The sequence below is a fragment of the Fundulus heteroclitus genome, chromosome 13 (genome assembly GCF_011125445.2).
Source record: "Fundulus heteroclitus isolate FHET01 chromosome 13, MU-UCD_Fhet_4.1, whole genome shotgun sequence".
Lineage (NCBI taxonomy): Eukaryota > Metazoa > Chordata > Actinopteri > Cyprinodontiformes > Fundulidae > Fundulus > Fundulus heteroclitus.
The window spans coordinates 26737143-26758106 of record NC_046373.1 but is presented as its reverse complement, the minus strand read 5'-3'; the positions used below and the strand labels follow the sequence as shown (position 1 = coordinate 26758106).

The 20964-nt window shown below is 42.5% G+C and overlaps 2 gene segments (V, D, J or C); both read left to right on the top strand.

The window, feature by feature from the left end:
• Window positions 1–1060: 1060 nt before the first annotated feature.
• Window positions 1061–2612, top strand: LOC118565478. The segment is given in 2 exon segments: window positions 1061–1118; window positions 2242–2612. Coding segments are annotated over 2 exon segments (390 nt in total).
• Window positions 2613–12010: 9398 nt separating this feature from the next.
• On the top strand, window positions 12011–13665 carry LOC118565305. The segment is given in 2 exon segments: window positions 12011–12042; window positions 13259–13665. A coding segment is annotated over 1 exon segment (255 nt).
• Window positions 13666–20964: the final 7299 nt, after the last annotated feature.

The following is a 20964-nucleotide window of genomic DNA, read 5'->3' as shown; positions in this document are numbered from 1 at the left end:
TCTCTAAAATGGTTCACCTGGTCCCCTTACTCAAGCTCCCTTCAGCCAAGGAGATGGGGTTCATCCTGGCTAAGGAAGTGTTCAGGTTGCACGGTCTGCCTTCTGACATTGTGTCAGATCGGGGTCCCCAGTTTGTGGCCCGTTATTGGCAGGAGTTTTGCGCCATGCTCGGCATCTCCGTCAACCTGTCCTCCGGTTTCCACCCCCAAACCGATGGCCAGTCCGAGAGGATGAATTAGGAGGTTGAGACCAAGATCCGCCTCTTCTGCCAGTCCGATCCCTCCAAGTGGGCCCAGAATTTACCCTGGGTAGAGCACGCTATTAATGCGACGCCTTCCAGTTCTACTGGGCTCTCTCCGTTCTACGTGGTCTATGGGTTCCAGCCCCCTGTCTTCACCACTGAGGAGGTAGAGTCCAGAGTTCCGTCTGCCCGCCTCTCGGCCTTGAGATGCCAGCGTGCCTGGAGGAGGGCCAAGAGAGCCATAAACAAGGCTTCCCAAAACCAGGCCCGCGCAGCTAATCGCCGGCGTATTCCTGCTCCTCCTTACCAGGTTGGAGACAGGGTCTGGCTGTCCACCAGGGACCTTCCCTTGAAGACCGATAGTAAGAAGTTGGCACCACGGTTCATCAGGCCCTTCACTATCGCCAAGGTGGTTAACCCGGTGGCGGTACGCCTCCGTCTGCCTTCTGCCATGAAGGTTCACCCAGTCTTTCATGTGTCCCGTGTCAAGCCTGTTAAGACCTCCAGTTTGGTTCCCACCGTCACACCCCCACCTCCCACCCGTCTGATCGACGGTTCCCGGGCCTACACCGTTAAAAGGATTCTGAAGTCCCGGAAGTGGGGTCGAGGCACCCAGTACCTCATTGACTGGGAGGGTTATGGGCCTGAAGAACGGCAGTGGGTCCCGTCCCGCCACTTTCTGGACAAATCCCTCATTAGGGATTTCCACAGAGGCCACCCGGACCAGCCTAGGGCGTCTGGAATCCGCCCATGAGGGGGGGGGGGGGCTCTGTAACGTTTCTGGCACTGGAGCTGCTAATTGCAATCAGCGCACCTGCGATGTCTCCGCCTCTACCTGCTTATAAGCTCTGCGCAGTGCAGTCTCCAGTGCCAGAACGTCTCGAGCCTTACGGTGAGAACTTCCAGCCATCTTCCTGAGAATCTGTCTGCCTGTCTGCCTGTCGACCTGTTTTGCCCTTGTTTTTTGAGCCAGCCTGAGCCCTTTTGGATTTGTCTGCCTGCCTGAGTCCTGTTCGTCAGCCTCAGAGATTTGGACTGCCCTCCTGTGTTTCGGACCCTGCCAGCCTGTGAGTTTCGGAGATTGCTTGCCCCTTTTTGTCTGTTGTGCTTCTGGATTGGATTTGGATTGGATCTGGACCTGGACCCGTTCTTTGGATTCTCCCTTGGATACCTCTGCTGGATAAAACGGATCTCCCCCCTGCCCAAGACCCGGACTGGACCTGGATAAAGAATTGGAAAACCCCTTCACGGACTCTGCTGCTTCCTGTAAACCAGACGCTGCTGAATCAGTCGTCCTCATGCCCCAGGAACCGCCAGAGGCTGTGTGCTGCCGCACAAACCAAGGGGGGTCCGCGTCGCCACCATCTTTAATAAACTGTTTAAGTTTTACTCACTCGTTTTCGGGTATTCCTTGGGTCCATCCATAATCATTACAGTTGGCTTTAAATGTCAAAGAGTTTGCAGCCTGCTTCATATTCAAGAGTAATTTTTCTCTATCGCCCCATTCTGCACGCCCAGCTTATTGTTGCCAGGTTTCAGGTGGTGTTAGGATAGGATGAGGTAGGGTGAGGGTGGGGGGTTCTGCTGCTTATGAGCTAAATCAGTCCTTGTCTAATAATAGTTACAGAGTAACTGAAAAACAACATAATAATGCAAACTTTTCAAGAAAGAATGCAAATTCTGATGTATTGGTTTTATACTGCTTTATAATGTTCTAAGAATGAGGGTAGAAGATTGGTCTATAGACCACCATGTAAAAAACTAAACAAAAAACTATTGAGTTTCAGCATGTAAAAATTAAAACATGAGGGTCCTGTCTGGCTCCTTAAGATTTATGTTCATGACATAGATTATACTTCCTGTGGGATTCCTCTAGCCTTACCTGATTGGAGGCTTGGGTAATTTCACCCTGACAAACATTGTCACGGTGAAGCTGTCCTGGTGTCGTTTGATTGATGTCATCTTGGTTCCTGTCCTCTAACCTGATTGGTGTCTCCTAGGTGATGCCCGTCTCACCCTGACAGTGCTGCCCCCCTCCAGTGAGGAGCTGCAGCAGGGGAAGGCCACCCTCATGTGTCTGGCCAACAAGGGCTTCCCCTCAGACTGGAGTCTGTCCTGGAAGGTGGACAACAGCAGCAGCAGCAGCAGCAGCTGGGAGCAGAGCAGGAGCCCCGGGGTGCTGCAGAAGGACGGCCTCTACAGCTGGAGCAGCACCCTGAGGCTCCCTGCAGACCAGTGGAGGAAGGTGGGCTCTGTGACCTGTGAGGCCTCCAAGGGCTCCCAGCCTGCAGTCACACAGACGCTGACCAGAGACCAGTGTTCCCAGTCCTGAGCTCATTCACTGGGAGTTTGCTAATTTTTTTTCTGCGACTGCTCCGTTTTTAACCTTTAATAGTTTCTCTCAGATTTTCTTCCATATGTGTCCATATGTCCTTGTAAAGCTTGTTGACTGAAATAAAACTAACAAAAAAAGTTTATTGACCAGGACTGTTGCACTGGAAATTTTCAATACAGATTATTTAAATAGCTTTGAATATTCTCATCATTTCACTGAAGCCTTTTAGGACAGAGATAGCAGGATTTCAGTAATTATCATGAAATATGCTCTTGTAAAAAGTAATAAAGAACATCCTCCTAGTTCTGTCAAGTTTTATTCTGTGTCTATGACGTTATTTTCTTGATCCAAACAAGATTAACATTTGAAGATTAAAGGGTATTTTCATGTGATCCTTTGTTTTTACCAAACAATGTGAATTAACAAATTTGTGCCACATGTTTTCGATCTAGTTATACTTCTCAGTTTTTACCATTTATCAAACAAAACAAATCTATTTTGTTACAGGTACAAAAGCTGTTAATTGTTGTTTTTAAAATATTTGTTAGGTATTGCAATAAGGTAACCAAAGGCCTCATCTCGTGGTAAATTATTTGTCAGTGCATATTTGTGATTTAAACATTAAAATCTTTCTATGTATTGAAGACGACAACAGTTTAGGAATAATATTCAATTCAATTAAAAAACACTAAAAAACATTTTTTTGGATCAAATATTTGCAGAGGATATCATAAGTTAAATCGATACTTTTCAAAAAAATAAAAAAAAATTATATTGAGTCGTCAAAATATTTGTAAATAGTACATATTTGATTTGATGTTGCTTAGATTAAGCTTTCTTTAAAGTAACATCATCTGGCTGCAGTGGCAACATGGCAAGCAGCATTTACAAAAACACAAACTGTGTTCATTGTATTGTATATTGACATTTTGTCTTTCTAAAGTGTTCCCAACTCAAACTTTGCCATTCTCTTCTTTTATTATGTGTCTGGAAACACCAAAATATATCTAAAGTACGAAAAAGGAAATTGATGCGTATTCATATAATCAGAGTTTGATAACACAGAAAATGCATCACAAAATCAACAGAACAGATACTGATCTTCAAGTAAGTCATTGGAGACAGAAAGTTAAAGTCTTTTCCTGATTTTCAGCTTGCAGTGTGAAATCCAGTGTGTGTGTGTGTGAGTGCTGTTGTACTTGCAGCTGAGCAAATACATTTTTTTTTATTATTTTACTGGTAAAGTGAGGAATTTGATGTAGAGTGGGGAGCTTTTGCTGGCTAGGGATTAGGGTTAGCACTATGGTCTTAATGAGGTTTAGGTCAGGGTAAGATAAAACCCCATAAAGGTTAACATTAGGGCTAGGGTCTGGGTTAGGCCATTGTAAGATTAGAAGATGAACTGAAGTCTATGGAAGACTAGGCACAGTCCTCACTATCTACTTGAAACAAGGTTGTGCATGTGTGTAACTAACTGTAACAGTCAACTGAAACCTCCATCTGTGACACATGGTTCAGTTTCTGTTCAGTCTGAATAGGGGAGGTTTTTGTACGACTGATTTTCACTGTGTGAATGAATATGTGCTGCTGATGTAGAAATGACCCACACAGTAGTAAACTGCAGCATCTTCAGCCTGAACTCCACTGATGGTCAGAGTGAAGTCAGAGTTTGATCCACTGCCTGTAAAACGACTTGGAGTCCCTGATGCTCGAGTGCTGGTGGTGTACATCAGCTGCTTAGGAGTTTGTCCATCTTTCTGTTGATACCAGGCTAAATAGCTGCTATAAATATTCTGTGAAGTCTGACAGGTGATCCTGGCAGATCCTCCCAGATCAGCTGTCACTGCTGCAGGCTGAGTCACTGTGACCTGACCTCTGGACTCTGAGGACACAGAGACAAAAACATAAAGCAGCTTGATGGTTTTGTGGGCTTCATTTCAGAGGGACAGATGTTGATAGAGGAGAGGAGTTTGATCCTCTGGACTTTACCTGTGAAGCAGCAGCAGAGGAGAGTCCAGATGAGGACGCAGATCAAAGTCATGTTTTTGATGAGGAGGATTTCTGTGTCTTCTGTTGTGATGAAGGACAGCTGTCAGTCCTCCAGTGTTCAACTCTCAGGACTATAAACTCTCCCAGAGCACTGGAGCATGGTGCTGCTGATGCAAAGTGCCTCTCTATGGAAATGTTCTGTAGTGATTCCTGTAGGAACTGGGATCTTTAAGTTGCAGTTTCTCTTTCAGTCAGAATATTCTGTTTCTGTGCAAAATCCCATCAATGATGTATAGAAAATATTCTTCACATTACTTTTCAAAACTGTTTTTAACGATTTATCAAGCCCAATCTTCACTTTTAACATCTTTCCATTTTTAGGCCCGAGCAGCAAAGCGCTGCGGCCGTAATTTATATTTCAAATTGTTTCAATATTTAGTTTTTGTGATAATGTTACTTTTTTTTCTATACTTTTACTTTGCAGATAACTGATATAATTTCAAGAGCATATAGCACCCAAATTTGTTTCAATGGTGTTTCAGTAAGTATGAATCACTGTGAAAGGCTCTCTGTCGGTACAATAGCTTGGATGGTACCTTTAAAGATAATTTTGTCCTAATCAGAATAAACTTGATCCAAACTTCACTGCAGTTTTGCAATTATAGATTTGACTTTACTTATTATAAAATTCTTTGGAAACCTCCAATATTTTTAAAGGCATTTAAAAGAGACAATTTTGTTGTACCAACATTTACATAATATTTATGAATTATGAGGATGAAACGTACGAAGTCAAATCAAAATCATATGTATGTAATACCTCTATTTTAGTGGCATATAAAGATTCGCTGGCTTAGCCCCAGCAATGTCTTTCTACACCTTTGATTTTAAAGAAAAGCAATTTGACGACTAGCTAAACCAAGCTACCAAGAAAGAATGAGCAATTATACCCCGTAAAAATCAGCTCTGAGATATCATGTAAACTGCACATACTGTATATGAAACTGCAAAAGCTTGGACACCAGCGCAATTCCACCGTAGCACAAGTATAAATTAGTTAATCATGCATGCAGACGCTCTGTGTACCCTGATGAAGGTTCACTCACCTCAGCATGCCAAAAGCCTGCAGCCACACCAATGAATGACTCTCCACCTACTTTCTGATCATCCCTAATTATATCACCATGTAGGAGAACTCCATTTAAAGTCTCTACTCTCAGTCGTAGTCTGTTGTTATTCTTCTTCTCCTCCTCTTCTTTCTCTTCTTCCTTGCTGACCAACAGTAGACCAATATCCACCAGCATCATTAGCGGTCATTGTTCACCCTGTTCTCAATCAATCCAATATGGAGATCATGTTATTGTCTTACGTGGTAAATTTGGTAAAAGTTTTACACCGGATGTCCTTCCTGACGCAATTCTCTGCATTTATCCAGGCTTCTAACCAAACCCTGAATAGGACACAGGACAATCTGCCCCTGTGAGGCTGCATTGCATTGGATAGTAGTTTACCAGAGTGATTTATTAAGTTATTAATCTAAAGTCTTTTCCTTAGACTAATAACTGCTTATTTATAACTTTGTTTGAGGAGATAATGTTATTTATAATTCTATGTGCTGTAAATAGTAATAGCAGTAATATCATCTTTACTGTCATTGAAACATACATTACAATGAAATTTGCTCTCTGCTTTTAACCCATCACCCTTGGGGAGCAGTGGGCTGCCATGTGCGGCGCCCAGGGAGCAACCTGGGGTTAAGGGTCTTGCTCAGGGACCCAGAATGCAGGCGCTGGGGATCGAACCGGGTACTTGCATCGTTCTCTCAGTGCAAGCACGCTTCTCTAACCACTAGGCCAACACTCCCCATTCACCGAGACACAGCTCGGTAAGCAATTTGGGGTTAAGTGCCTTGCCCAGGGGAACATTGACATGTGGCAAGTGGAAGCTGGAATCAAACCCACAACCTTCTGATTGCCAGACAACTACTGAACCCATCAAGCCACACTCAACTAATGACAGTATCAATAATAATAATAATAATAATAATAATAATAATAATAATAATAATAATAATAATAATAATAATAATAATTCATAATAATTCAAATTCTGACTAGTTTACGTCTAGATTTAAAATAACTTAATATCACACAGGCAGCAGATTAATGAAGTTTGTTTTCATAAAAGCGAATGAGCCGTATCTCTACAGTCAGAGGTTTTTGTACGGCAGCTCAATGAGTTTGTATCACTGTGGTACACGTTTGGTGGAGGAACCAGACTGGATGTTGGAAGTAAGTCAAATTTATAGCTATTCTTTTACAAACAGCATTCTTGTTTTGTCAATATTATTTTTCAAATAAAACCTGGAACAATTATGTATATTTTCTGTTTCAAACAAACAGAATATTTAGCAAAATAAAGAAGTCTTTTTGTGAATGAAAATCTGAAATCTGAATTTGTACATAGGAGCTGCTTCAGGGTGAAACATAGACAGATTTTATATAAATTGTAGGTTTAGTTTAGTCTGAAGTCAGAGAGCCGTGTCTCTCTACAGTCAGAGGTTTTTGTACGGCGGCTCAATGAGTTTGTATCACTGTGGTTGACTTTTGGTGGAGGAACCAGACTGGATGTTGGAAGTAAGTCACAGTAAAAGCTTGTATTCAGTAATAATTGTCTCTTTAGAGTATCTCACTTTGATAAAGGATGAGACTAAATTGTGATAATTTTAGTGGATAATCTTAGGTTGAAGGTTGAGTTTAGTCTGAAAATGTATGAAAACTGTGTCTTTCTGCAGTCAAAGGTTTCTGTACAGCAGCTCAATCAGTTTATATGTCTGTGGAGGACTTTGGGTCGTGGAATCAGCCTTGGTGAATGTTTAGATGTTTTTTAGTTATAGTTCTGTGTCCTGTTGAAAGTAGAAATTATATCTTTATTTTTATTATTTTCTTATACTATGTTTTAAATAAGAGCATAAAACAGGGATTAAAGTGTAAAGCAACACTGGAAGTAAAATGTTAACAATTTGAGGAGTAATTGACATGACATTAACGATCAGTCGTCCAAGAACGTACATTTTGTTACAGAGTTATTTGAAGCATAATCTCAAAGTATAAGTGAAAGAGATGAGAAAATGTTTGATATTGATCAGAGCTTCTAAACAGTTTAAATGTATTTGAAATTTTACCAAATGATAAATAGCACTGTATATAAAGATTTATTCCCTGTTTAAAGACAATGACAATCAATATTATTTTGAATATCAAGTAAAAACGTAATATATTGCTTCTACATTTCAGTACTGATATATTTTAGTTCAAACTGTATTCTCAGTCTTCCTGAGCTGATATGCATGAACAATTTTGAAAGGGAAGTGAAACAGACTCTGAGCAGAGTGGCTGTTAGAGCAGAAAGACATCTGTCAGAAACTTCTTTATGGAGAAAATTAACTCTAACAGGACAAGAGTTGAAATGACTGTTGTTAGATTCTAGTTCCTGTCCTCTAACCTGATTGGTGTCTCCTAGGTGATACCCGTCCCACCCTGACAGTGCTGCCCCCCCTCCAGTGAGGAGCTGCAGCAGGGGAAGGCCACCCTCATGTGTCTGGCCAACAAGGGCTTCCCCTCAGACTGGAGTCTGTCCTGGACGCTGGACGGCAGCAGCAGCTTCACCTGGGAAGAAAACAAGAGCCGAGTGGTGCTGCAGAAGGACGGCCTCTACAGCTGGAGCAGCACCCTGAGGCTCCCTGCAGACCAGTGGAGGAAGGTGGGCTCTGTGACCTGTGAGGCCTCCAAGGGCTCCCAGCCTGCAGTCACACAGACGCTGACCAGAGACCAGTGTTCCCAGTCCTGAGCTCATTCACTGGCAGTTTGCTGGTCTTTTTCTGCTACTGCTCTGTTTTTGCTCTTCAATCGTTTCTCTCAGTTTTCTTCTATATGTGTCCATATGTCCTTGTAAAGCTTGTTGACTGAAATAAAACTTACACAAAAATATTGTTTGACTTCATTACGCAGATAATTACGCAGATAATTCTGTACCAAAACCATTGAACTGGATATTTTCAATACAGATTATTTAAATGCCTTTGAATATTCAATATATCATTTCACAGAAGCATTTTAGAACATAGATTACAGGATTTCAGTAATTATCACTAAAATGCTCGTGTCAAAAGTAATAGAGAACATCATCTTAGTTTTGTGAAATATTTTTCTGTCTATTAAGTAATTGATCCATTTTAAGACATTTGAAGATTAAAGGACGTTTACACGTGATCCTTTGTTTTTACCAAACAAAGTGAATTAAAAAAAATTGTACCGCATGTTTTGAATCTAGTTTTACTTCTCTATATAAGTTTTTACCATTTAGAAAATGTGTTCTTTTTTTTTTTTACCGATACAAAAGCTGTTAATTGTTGTTTTTAAAATATTTGTTAGGTATTACAATAAGGTAACCTAATGACTCACCTCGTGGTAAATTATTTATCAGTGCATATTTGTGATCTAAACAAAATTCTTTTATGATTCATCTGGAAACACCAAAATATATTTAAAGTTAAACACAGGAAATTGATGCATATCCATATAATTAGAGTTTGATGACATAGCAAATGCATCACAAAATCAACAGAACAGGTACTAATGTTCAAGAAAGTCATTGGAGACAGAAAGTTAAAGTCCTTTCCCAATTTTCAGCTTGCAGTGTGAAGTCCAGTGTGTGTGTATATATGTGTGTGTGTGTGTGTGTGTGTGTGTGTGACTAACTTTAACAGTCAACTGAAACCTCCATCTGTGACACACAGTTCAGTTTCTGTTCAGTCTGAATGGGGGAGGTTTTTGTACGAGTGATTTTCACTGTGTGAATGAATGTGTGCTGCTGATGTAGAAATGACCCACACAGTAGTAAACTGCAGCATCTTCAGCCTGAACTCCACTGATGGTCAGAGTGAAGTCAGAGTTTGATCCACTGCCTGTAAAACGACTTGGAGTCCCTGATGCTGGAATGCTGGCATATGAAATGAGCAGCTTAGGAGTTTGTCCATCTTTCTGTTGATACCAGACTAAACAGTGGTTGCTGTAGTAAACATAAACATTCTGACTGGTCCTACAGGTGATCTTGGCAGATCCTCCCAGATCAGCTGTCACTGCTGCAGGCTGAGTCACTGTGACCTGACCTCTGGACTCTGAGGACACAGAGACAAAAACATAAAGCAGCTTGATGGTTTTGTGGGCTTCATTTCAGAGGGACAGATGTTGATAGAGGAGAGGAGTTTGATCCTCTGGACTTTACCTGTGAAGCAGCAGCAGAGGAGAGTCCAGATGAGGACGCAGATCAAAGTCATGTTTTTGATGAGGAGGATTTCTGTGTCTTCTGTTGTCATGAAGGACAGCTGTCAGTCCTCCAGTGTTCAACTCTCAGGACTATAAACTCTCCCAGAGCACTGGAGCATGGTGCTGCTGATGCAAAGTGCCTCTCTATGGAAATGTTCTGTAGTGATTCCTGTAGGAGCTGGGATCTTTAAGTCACAGTTGCTCTTTCAGTCAGAATATTCTTTTTCTGTGCAAAATTCCATTAACAATTTATAGAAAACATTCTTCATATTACTTTTCAAAACAGATGTAGTCAGATCCAGACTGACTTCCACTGAAACGATCAGAAACTCCAGACTGACGATTTGATGTATGATAGATCAGGAGTTTAATAGCTTCTCCAGGTCTCTGAAGGTACCAGTCTACCTGAGTACCAACATGTTGACTGGCTTTACATTTGATGGAGACAGTCTGTCCTGGAACAACAGACAGAGATGCTGGAGTCTGAGTCATGATTATGTCTCCTGATGAACCTGGAAGAGAAGAACACAGATGATTAACCATGAAGTAAATGTAAGTGAAGGTCAGTGCTGATGTGTTGGAGTTTCTCGGTCATGGTAAAATACCAACAAAACCAGGTTTTGAGCAGAGAGTCTCACCGTGAACCAGGAGCCCCAGGGTGGTCAGCAGTAGAGTCAGTGACATCATCATTGTGCTGCTGGTGTGTCAGTGGCTCTGAAAGGCCTGGACAGCCACTGATCAACACTGACCTCTTAACAGCAATGTCTTTCTACACCCTTGATTTTAAAGAAAAGCAATTTGACGACTAGCTAAACCAAGCTACCAAGAAAGAATGAGCAATTATACCCCGTAAAACTCAGCTCTGACATTTCTTGTAAATTGCACATACTGTATATAAAACTGCAAAAGCTTGGACACCAGCGCAATTCCACCGTAGCACCAGTATAAATTAGTTAATCATGCATGCAGACGCTCTGTGTACCCTGATGAAGGTTCACTCACCTCAGCATGCCAAAAACCTGCAGCCACACCAATGAATGACTCTCCACCTACTTTCTGATCATCCCTAATTATATCACCATGTTGGAAAACTCCATTTAAAGTCTCTACTCTCAGTCATAGTCTGTTGTTATTCTTCTTCTCCTCCTCTTCTTTCTCTTCATCCTTGCTGACCAACAGTAGGCCAATTTCCACCAGCATCAACAGTGGTCGTTGTTCACCCTGTTCTCAATCAATCCGGTATGGAGATCATGTTATTGTCTTACATGGTAAATTTGGCAAACGTTTTACACTGGATGTCCTTCCTGATGCAACTCTCTGCATTTATCCAGGCTTGTGACAAAACCCTGAATAGGACACCGGACACTGTGCCCCTGTGAGGCTGCATTGCACTGACTAGTAGATTACCAGAGGGATTTATTAGATTATTAATCTAAACTCTTTTCTTAGACTAATAACTGCTTATTTATAACTTTGTTTGAGGAGATAATGTTATTTATAATTCTATGTGCTGTAAATAGTAATAGCAGTAATATCATCTTTACTGTCATTGAAACATACATTACAATGAAATTTGTTCTCTGCTTTTAACCCATCACCCTTGGGGAGCAGTGGGCTGCCATGTGCGGCGCCCAGGGAGCAACCTGGGGTTAAGGGTCTTGCTCAGGGACCCAGAATGCAGGCGCTGGGGATCGAACCGGGTACTTGCATCCTTCTCTCAGTGCAAGCACACTGCTCTAACCACTAGGCCAACACTCCCCATACAGCGAGACACAGCTCGGTAAGCAATTTGGGGTTAAGTGCCTTGCCCAGGGGAACATCAACATGTGGCAAGGGGAAGCTGGAATCAAACCCACAACCTTCTGATTTCCAGACAACTACTCAACCCATCAAGCCACAGTCACCCTAATGACAGTATCAATAATAATAATAATAATAATAATAATGATTCATAATAATTCAAATTCTGACTAGTTTACATCTAGATTTAAAACAACTTAATGTCACACAGGCAGCAGATTAATGAAGTTTGTTTTCATAAAAGCGAGTGAGCCGTGTCTCTCTACAGTCAGAGGTTTTTGTACGGCGGCTCAATGAGTTTGTATCACTGTGGTACACGTTTGGTGGAGGAACCAGACTGGAGGTTGGAAGTAAGTCAAATTTAAGGCTATTCTTTTACAGACAGCATTCTTGTTTTGTCAATATTCTTTTCCAAATAAAACCTGGAAAAATTATGTATATTTTCTGTTTCAAAAAACAGAATATTTAGCAAAATAAAGAAGTGTTTTTGTGAATGAAAATCTGAAATCTGGGTGAAACATAAACAGATTTTATAGGTGTTTTATCTAAATTGTTGGTTTAGTTTAGTCTAAAGTCAGTGAGCCGTGTCTCTCTACAGTCAGAGGTTTTTGTACGGCGGCTCAATGAGTTTGTATCACTGTGGTGGACTTTTGGTGGAGGAACCAGACTGGATGTTGGAAGTAAGTCACAGTAAAAGCTTGTATTCAGTAATAATTGTCTGTTTAGAGTATTTCGCTTTGATAAAGGATGAAACTAAATTGTGATCATTTTGGTGGATAATCTGAGGCTGAAGGTTGAGTTTAGTCTGAAAATGTATGAAAACTGTGTCTTTCTGCAGTCAAAGGTTTCTGTACAGCAGCTCAATCAGTTTGTATGTCTGTGGAGGACTTTGGGTCGTGGAATCAGCCTCTGTGAATGTTTGGATGTTTTTTAGTTATAGTTCTGTGTCCTGTTGAAAGTAGAAATTATATCTTTATTTTTATTATTTTCCTATACTGTCTTTTAAATAAGACCATAAAACAAGGGTTAAAGTGTAAAGCAATACTGGAAGTAAAATGTCAACAATTTGAAGAGTAATTGTCATGACAATAAGGATCAGCTGTCCAAGAACGTACATTTTGTTACTGAGTTATTTGAAACATAATCTCAAAGTATTGATGAAAGACATGAGAAAACTTGTGATATTGATCAGAGCTTCTGAACAGTTTAAATGTATTTAAAATGTTACTATATGATAAATAGAACTGTATAGAAACATTTATTCAATTTTTAAAGAAAATGACAGCCGATGTTATTTTGAATATCAGGTAAAAACATAATATATTGCTTCTACATTTCAGTACTGATATATTTTAGTTCAAACTGCATTCTCAGTCTTTCTGAGCTGATATGCATGAACAATTTAGAAAGGGAAGTGAAACAGAGCGTGAGCTGAGTGGCTGTTAGAGCAGAAAGACATCTGTCAGAAACTTCTTTAGGGAGAAAATCAACTCTAACAGGACAAGAGTTGAAATGACTGTTGTTAGATTCTAGTTCCTGTCCTCTGACCTGATTGGTGTCTCCTAGGTGATGCCCGTCCCACCCTGACAGTGCTGCCCCCCTCCAGTGAGGAGCTGCAGCAGGGGAAGGCCACCCTCATGTGTCTGGCCAACAAGGGCTTCCCCTCAGACTGGAGTCTGTCCTGGACGCTGGACGGCAGCAGCAGCTTCACCTGGGAAGAAAACAAGAGCCGAGTGGTGCTGCAGAAGGACGGCCTCTACAGCTGGAGCAGCACCCTGAGGCTCCCTGCAGACCAGTGGAGGAAGGTGGGCTCTGTGACCTGTGAGGCCTCCAAGGGCTCCCAGCCTGCAGTCACACAGACGCTGACCAGAGACCAGTGTTCCCAGTCCTGAGCTCATTCACTGGCAGTTTGCTGGTCTTTTCCTGCTACTGCTCTGTTTTTGCTCTTCAATCGTTTCTCTCAGTGTTTCTTCCTTAAATGTTTATCTGTTCACGTACAACTTGATGATTGAAATAAAACTGACAAAAATAATTGTGGCTTTACTTTATCACTTAAATATATTTATTGTTTTACTAGAACTGTTGCACTGGACATTTTCAATTTAGGCATTCAGACAGCTTAGAATTTCCTTTTTGCTCTATTTTAGACAAAAGTTTATGATTTCAGTAAAAATACTTAAAGATGCTCCTGTCAAAAGTACTGAAGAGCATCATCTTATCTTTGTTAGTTTATGTGTCTAATATTCTTTAAAGTTATTATCTTATTACTTTTTTAAAGACAATTCAATATTTAAGGGTGAAGAAATTTAAAGGATATGTACAATAAGCACAACATTTATCAAGAGTTTTAATGAAGAGCTCGACTCTGTAGGGGAAAAAGTTTGTGGATCTACAACAGCAGCTGGAATCTACAGCTGTTCATGATCATGGAGCTTACATTTAACTGTCTGGCAGGTTTGACTCAAGAAAATGACACAGCTTTATTAACAGTATTCAGCTCTACATATCTGTGTGAGCAGATTTTCTCTCACATGAGGAGTGTCCTCAGCGCCTCCTGTAGTCGTCTGACTGCTGGACACTCAGAGACCTGTGTGCTCCTTAAAGTTACTAAGTGTGATCCCCATAAAGCAGAACTGGAAAACACAAAGCGGGGACAGAGATCTCATTAAGTATGTTCCTGCCACAGAGGAAAGGGAAATAAGAGTATATAACATTAAATTGAAATAAGTGTATTTGTCCTTAAGCAGATAGGTACAATGATCTGCCAAAGGAATAAGGTTTTTGCACTGAAAAATACTTATCTCAATGATCTTATTTCAAGTGCAGTATATCTAATTATATTATTTTACGAGGTCAACGTATTAGTTCCACTGGGAGATATGTACATACATGCTTAAATTTAGGTCAAATACATTTATCTCAAGCAGTTTCCACCTATATTTAGACCAATTTTTGCAGTGGTGATTACATCCACACGTTTACAGAGTTTGTTTTTCTCATCATTATTTGAGCCGAGCATGGAAAGAATATTTGTTTTTACTGTTGTATGGTTCTTTTACTGTTATGGTGGACTCAATATGGACAAAAGTATTTTAAAAAAAGTTGATCTAGACTTTGTCAACACATGTCAATAAATATAGTTGTTTTCTGTGGTGTATAACTTGATACAGCATTAATAAATGTGTTAATGCAGCCATTTATGTGGCATTCTGTGGCATTTTTAGATGGCACACCTCATCAGAAAGGTAGCTGACCCCTGCAGTCTACGTCAGGAGATGTAAGAATGAACCAAAAATTTTTTTTTTTTTTTTTTTTTTTTTTTTTTTTTTTTACCCAGTGTCCTGTCTAGCACTATGGCAATAGGAATTGATATCTCAATGCCAGATGGAGCTCGACAGATTTTGCTTTTACAAGTGGAGCAAACAGCTTTCGCCATAGTGCTCCACTTGATTTATGCTTGTAAATAGCTTTATTATAATTCCTGCAAGGAGAATTTCAAATTATATGGACATGACAATGGGAGAGTAAAGGAAGAACAAAAAGTGAAAGAAAAGAAAAAAAAAAAGAGTAGAGGTGAAAGAAAGAGGAGATAAAAGGAAGAGAATGATAAAATGTCCTCTGTCTGCTCCATCACCTGGAAAGAGACACAAAAAGAACAGCACAACCAACAGACATAAAGCAACAGATACACTCTAATAACACCTAGATGCCATTGCTAAATCATATATATTATTATGTAAGCTGACATGTGTAATGTGATATTTGAAAAAAAGAAAGTGACACAACATAAATAAATAAATAAATAAATTATAAGATTACTGTATATAAGTGAACACTTAATACCTGGGACTCAGCACCTGTGGGAGATGTGAAAGTGCACTAGTTTAGGTGAAGATTATCCAGAAATAGCTTGATAGTGATTGTGGAGAACCAAAGACCCACCTTCCCCGAGCACAGAGGCAGGCGTCAGGGGACCCGTAACCCCGGACTCCCAAAGGGGTCCCTAAAGCAGGTCGCCCAGGAGGGGCCGACACAGGATATCTGCAACCCCCCCCCAAGGAAGGAGCAGAGACGACCCCGAGGAAATCCCCCAGCCACCGCAATGCCGACGCCCTCAAGAGCCGCGGAGACGAGCCCGTGGGCTCCGCCGGCAGCCAGCCCCGCTGAAGTGGTCCCGGCCATGGGCCCTGAGGGCCAGAGGCCCCAGGGGCGCCCCGCCCCCGCGACGAGGGCCCCGGCCGCCCCCCGGGGGGCCAGGCCCCGCGAAGAGGCCGCCAGGAGCGGGCCGGCGCACGCCCGGGAACCCGCCCCAAACCCGAAGCCAACTAATGCGCCAGGGGGCCAAGGCGCCCGCCAACGAAGTGGAGGAGGGCAGGACGTGGGGGGATGGGCTCCGCACCTATCGGAGACTTGAGATGTTCTTGGGAGAGGGAGCGGACCACACCCATACCTGAAAAAAAAAAAAAAAAAAAAAAAAAAAAAAAACTCATTCACCCCATCCCTCCCTTGTGCCTTGTGCCCCACTCGCCACACACAGAAAAAAAAAAAAAAAAAAAAAGACGCTGTACACACATTCCCACATAACACTCACATCCAACACTGACCAAAGGGGGGGGGGGGGACACCCAAAATCGACTATACGACTGCTTGTGCCCGGCCCCCGGCCCCGGCCCCCGACCAGACGCCCCCCGGACCGGGCCCCCCCAAGAGGGCGGGCCAACACGACCCGCACGAGCCACCCGGCCAGAGCCCCCCCCTCCCCCTAAATACCTAATAAACCCACTCCCTCCCCCCACCTTACCCTTGCCATCCCTGCCCCCCGCCCCCTGGGGGGAGCGGAGGCATCAGCCCCAGACCTGGTAGGCCGCTGACTGCACACCGCAGCCCCCCGCCAAGACCCCGGACACAGTGGCCCGCACCTCCTCCAGGCCCCAGACTCCTTGCCTCCATCGGAGAACGGGGGTGTGCAGAAGACCCCGACCCTCCCTACGCCTGCTCAAATGTTGTGTTGTTGCATGTTGTTCTCAAGTGCGTTTAAAAACTGGGAGCGCCGAAGGGGATGCACGGCACAGCCCACCCCCCTTTCGGAAGGTAGCTGTTGCCAGTGCACCCCTTCCGTGTGACTGCCCAGAACCCTCAATGTCTAAGTGGGAGAGGAGGTGAAGGGAGCCGTCCGAGGTGAGGCCCACACAACATAAGCCCCCTCCCAGACGTCTTCCCCCCACCCCCCCCCTACCATGGCCTATATGAGTGTGTGATGTGAAAAATGTTTGAAGTGAAAGTGTCTAAGATGCAAAATAAAATTGGGGAGAGGGGCGTCACCAGAAAGTGGCAACCTCCAGTAACGCCCCCTCCCTCATGACCTGCATGTGTGGCGGCGTGATGGAGCAGGCAGAGGGAGGAGTCCGGGGATGGGGAGCAAATGACTGGGAAGCCAACCCAGGGAGCCAGCTCCCCTACTGACTCCAATAGGCACCCCCGCTCCCCGAAAGCCCCACCTAGAGAAGGGGGCCTCGCCAGCGGCACCACCGTAGCCCGGGGGCCAGGGAGAGGCCGCAGGGCCCGCCAGCCAACCACCCACCAGGACCAACACCTAAGCCCCCCCCAGCCCACCCACCAAGCCTACTTAAACTAAATAAATAAATAAATAAATAAATAAATAAATAATAATAATAATAATAATAATAATAATAATAATAAGAGGGGGGGGACCCTGGCCAGCCGGCCCGCACGAGCCACCCCAACCCCACCCCCCAGGTGAAACCCGCACCGGAAGACGACACGGACCAGGACCGGGACAGGGGGCCGGACACAAGCCCACCAGAACGTCAACCCCCCCCAACCCCCCCCCCCCCCACCCGTGGATTTAATCCCTCCCCAACACTAACGTTCAAACAACTCACCATACATTCGACAGTAGACATCCAGGCTGGGTAGATCCCTACTCCCCCTCCTTTCCCCCTCCCCCCACTGGCAGAGTGCCTTTCCAATAAAGAGCATCTGCCCAGAGGTGTTAATGACCATGCCCCCCTACCAGCTCAACGGGCCCCGAGGCCCCCCAGCGCACCAGAGGCCCCGTGCAGGGGCAGACACCCGGGCGCGCGCCGGCCCACACCAAAAGCGGCACACCCCCCGGAACCGGAACCCCCGAGGCCCCGCCGGGGCCCGCGCCCGAGGGCGGCGCGCTCCAGGGACCCCAGACCCCCAGACCCACCCCGGCCCCACCCAGCGGCAGCACAGCTACCAGGTCAGTAACCCACGTCCGTCAACACGCAGCTCCCAAAGAGCGCCGCAAGCGGCTGCTGTAGGCCACCCGTAGGCCTCCCAAACTCCTCCCAGATGGGGGCAACAGACCCCGGAGCCGGATCCACCAGGCGCCCTACTCCAAGTGCCCCCAGGGCCCCAGGAACCCCTCCATCCAGCCACTGCGCCCTGCAGGAAGCAACCCACCGCCCCCTATTCCACTAAGTGATGGTGTTGATCAGAGGAGCCCAAAAAGACCAATCAGATGTGGAAGCAGATGCTGTCTCTAGATTAATATGATCCAACAAAAGATCTCTATACTGATTGATACTGAGATTTTGTTTACTTTTCCAATTCATGAGGATAGTTTTCTTTGCGATGCATAAAGCAGTAAAAACCATGTAAACTATTTCTTTTTTCAGAGGACTTTCCTCAAAATTACCGAGCAGGCAAACTGATGGGGATGGTGTAATCTTACAGCTCAAGCACCTTGATAAGTCCTTACATATCTGTGTCCAGAACCTCTGGACTGGTGTGCATAACCATAACGCATGAAAATAATTATCAGGATGATTGCCTATGCAGTGTGGGCAGATATTAGATTGTGCCAGACCCATCTTGAATAATCTTTGTCCTGTATAATGTACTCTGTGAAGGATTTTGTATTGTATTAGTTGTAAGTTGGTGTTTCTAGTCAATTTGAAAGTTCTTAGACATGTCTGAGCCCAGAAATTTTGTTCAAAGGTGCCTGATAAATCTTTTTCCCACTTCATTATAGGAAGAGATATCGAATCATCTATTTTAGTCAGTGTCCTGTATGATTTAGACAGTAGTTTGGGGGGGGGGGTTAAATCTAAGAACTCTATTATATTAGTTGGGACTTGTAAACCACCATTAATATGCTTATATTTATTTTTAATTATAGATTTAAGTTGTTCATATTCCAAGAATTTATTTTTACTAATGCCATATTGCATATTTAGTTTAGCAAAATTGATGAACTCGGTTCCGTCAAGTAGATGTTCCAGATATTTAATACCTTTATGTAAAGTTTATCATTTTATTATTTTGTAGGATATCAGGGTTATTCCAGATAGGTGTACGACTGCATGGGATAAGGGATGACTTTGTCATTTTGAGGAACTCCCACCATGCTGTCAGAGTAGAACTAATGTTGATATATTTGAAGCATGTATGCCGTTTTATATTTGAGCTTATAAACGGCAGATCTGAAATCATGATATTATTGCACATTTCCTGTTCTATATCTAACCAAGGCTCATCTAAAAGACTATTTTTTATCCATTTAGAGATGTATTGTAGCCTATTTGCTAAGTAATAGTTATGGAAGTTAGGCAGATCTAATCCTCCCCTGTCTTTAGTCTTCTGTATTGTCTTTAAGCTAATACGTGGGGGTTTATCTTTCCAAAGAAATCTAGAAATGGCAGAGTCTAGAGATTTAAACCAGTCAGAACCAAAAATGAACCAAAAAAATTTACATAAAATGTTTTTGAGTGAAAAGGCTAATTTTCACCTGACTGCTGAAGCAGCCAGTAACAGTTTCTTCTCAGTCTGACTGATGGTGAAATGTTTCATGTCCATCAGTCACTAACCCTGACCCAATAACTGAGTTTCACTGCTTTAACAAATACTTACTTTTCACATCCTTTTTACAAACAGTGGTAAACTGCTGCATCTTCAGCCTGAACTCCACTGATGGTCAGAGTGAAGTCACAGTTTTATCAACTGCCTGTAAACAACTTGGAGTCCCTGATGCTCTGCTGTTAGCTTTATCTAAAGGAGGTTTGGGTATTTTCTCGCCTCTTTCTTGGTACCAGCTAAGGTATCTTCCACCATTCAACCTGCGTCTGCTCTGACTTCTAATGCTGACTGACCCTCACAAAGATGAACTCACTGCTGCAGGCAGTCATTGACTTCACCTCTGGTTCATTACTGGTTCATGCTGTAAAACAACCAAAGGTCAGTCAACAAGAGCTGTCAGCTTTGTTTGAACTATTTTTATTTTTGCTTTACAGTTGTGATTTTTAATTTTATGTAATTTTATTTTCACAACAATAAGTTTTGAAAATTGAAAATTGACAGAAATTTTACTAAATTAGCGGAACACCATCATAAGATATGGCTGAAAGCCTCTTCAGCAACTGTGTCATTAAAAATTATCTCTCAGTTTTATAACATTTATATTTAAAGCAAACTCCCTGAGATTAACAGGATCTATTTTTGTAATGTTTCTTAATGATCACAAATTACTTGACACAAATGATTTGTGTCAAGTGTAGTTAATTTTGGGATCAACTTCTATATTGATTTAAACATCTGATCCTCTGTGAAAACCAGATTAAAACCTATTTATATTTTTTCTTTCTAACTGTATTGTAGCTTTTAAACTTAGTTTTTAGTAGATTTTATAAAATGGGTCAAAAACTTTGGTTTTATTTATAAAGCAATAACAGAATGTCATGTTCTCATGTGTTTGCATTCAGTCAGCTTCACCAGTCATCAGTTGTTTCTATTCAGTCTGAATGAGTTAGTTCATTGATTGTTTTCCACTGTGTGAACACAACTTGGCTGTTGAAAGTGTCGCTCTGACAGAATCTTCAGCCTGAACTTTATTGATGGTCAGAGTGAAGTCAGAGTTTGATCTACTGCCTATGAAACCATTTAGAGTCCCTGAAACTCTGCTGTTGGCCACATAATGAGCAGCTGGAGAGTTAAGGACTAAAACAATTGTATCACTGTTTAAAAAACATCCAGTCAGAACCTGAGGATATGTGTTCAGCCAAGAGAGCTAAACCTTAATCTGGTTGTTAACAATGTTTTCTATAATGCATACCTAAATTCTGACATTTTATTTAAATCTCAGGTCAAATTTTATTGTCCACAACATAGATTTTACAAGTCTATTAAAATATTCAAATACATAAATTAACTTCAAAGCTTCCCATGAAACCAATAATATTAATGGGAACTATTCATGTGAATGTATTTGTGAAGAAGAATATTGCCAT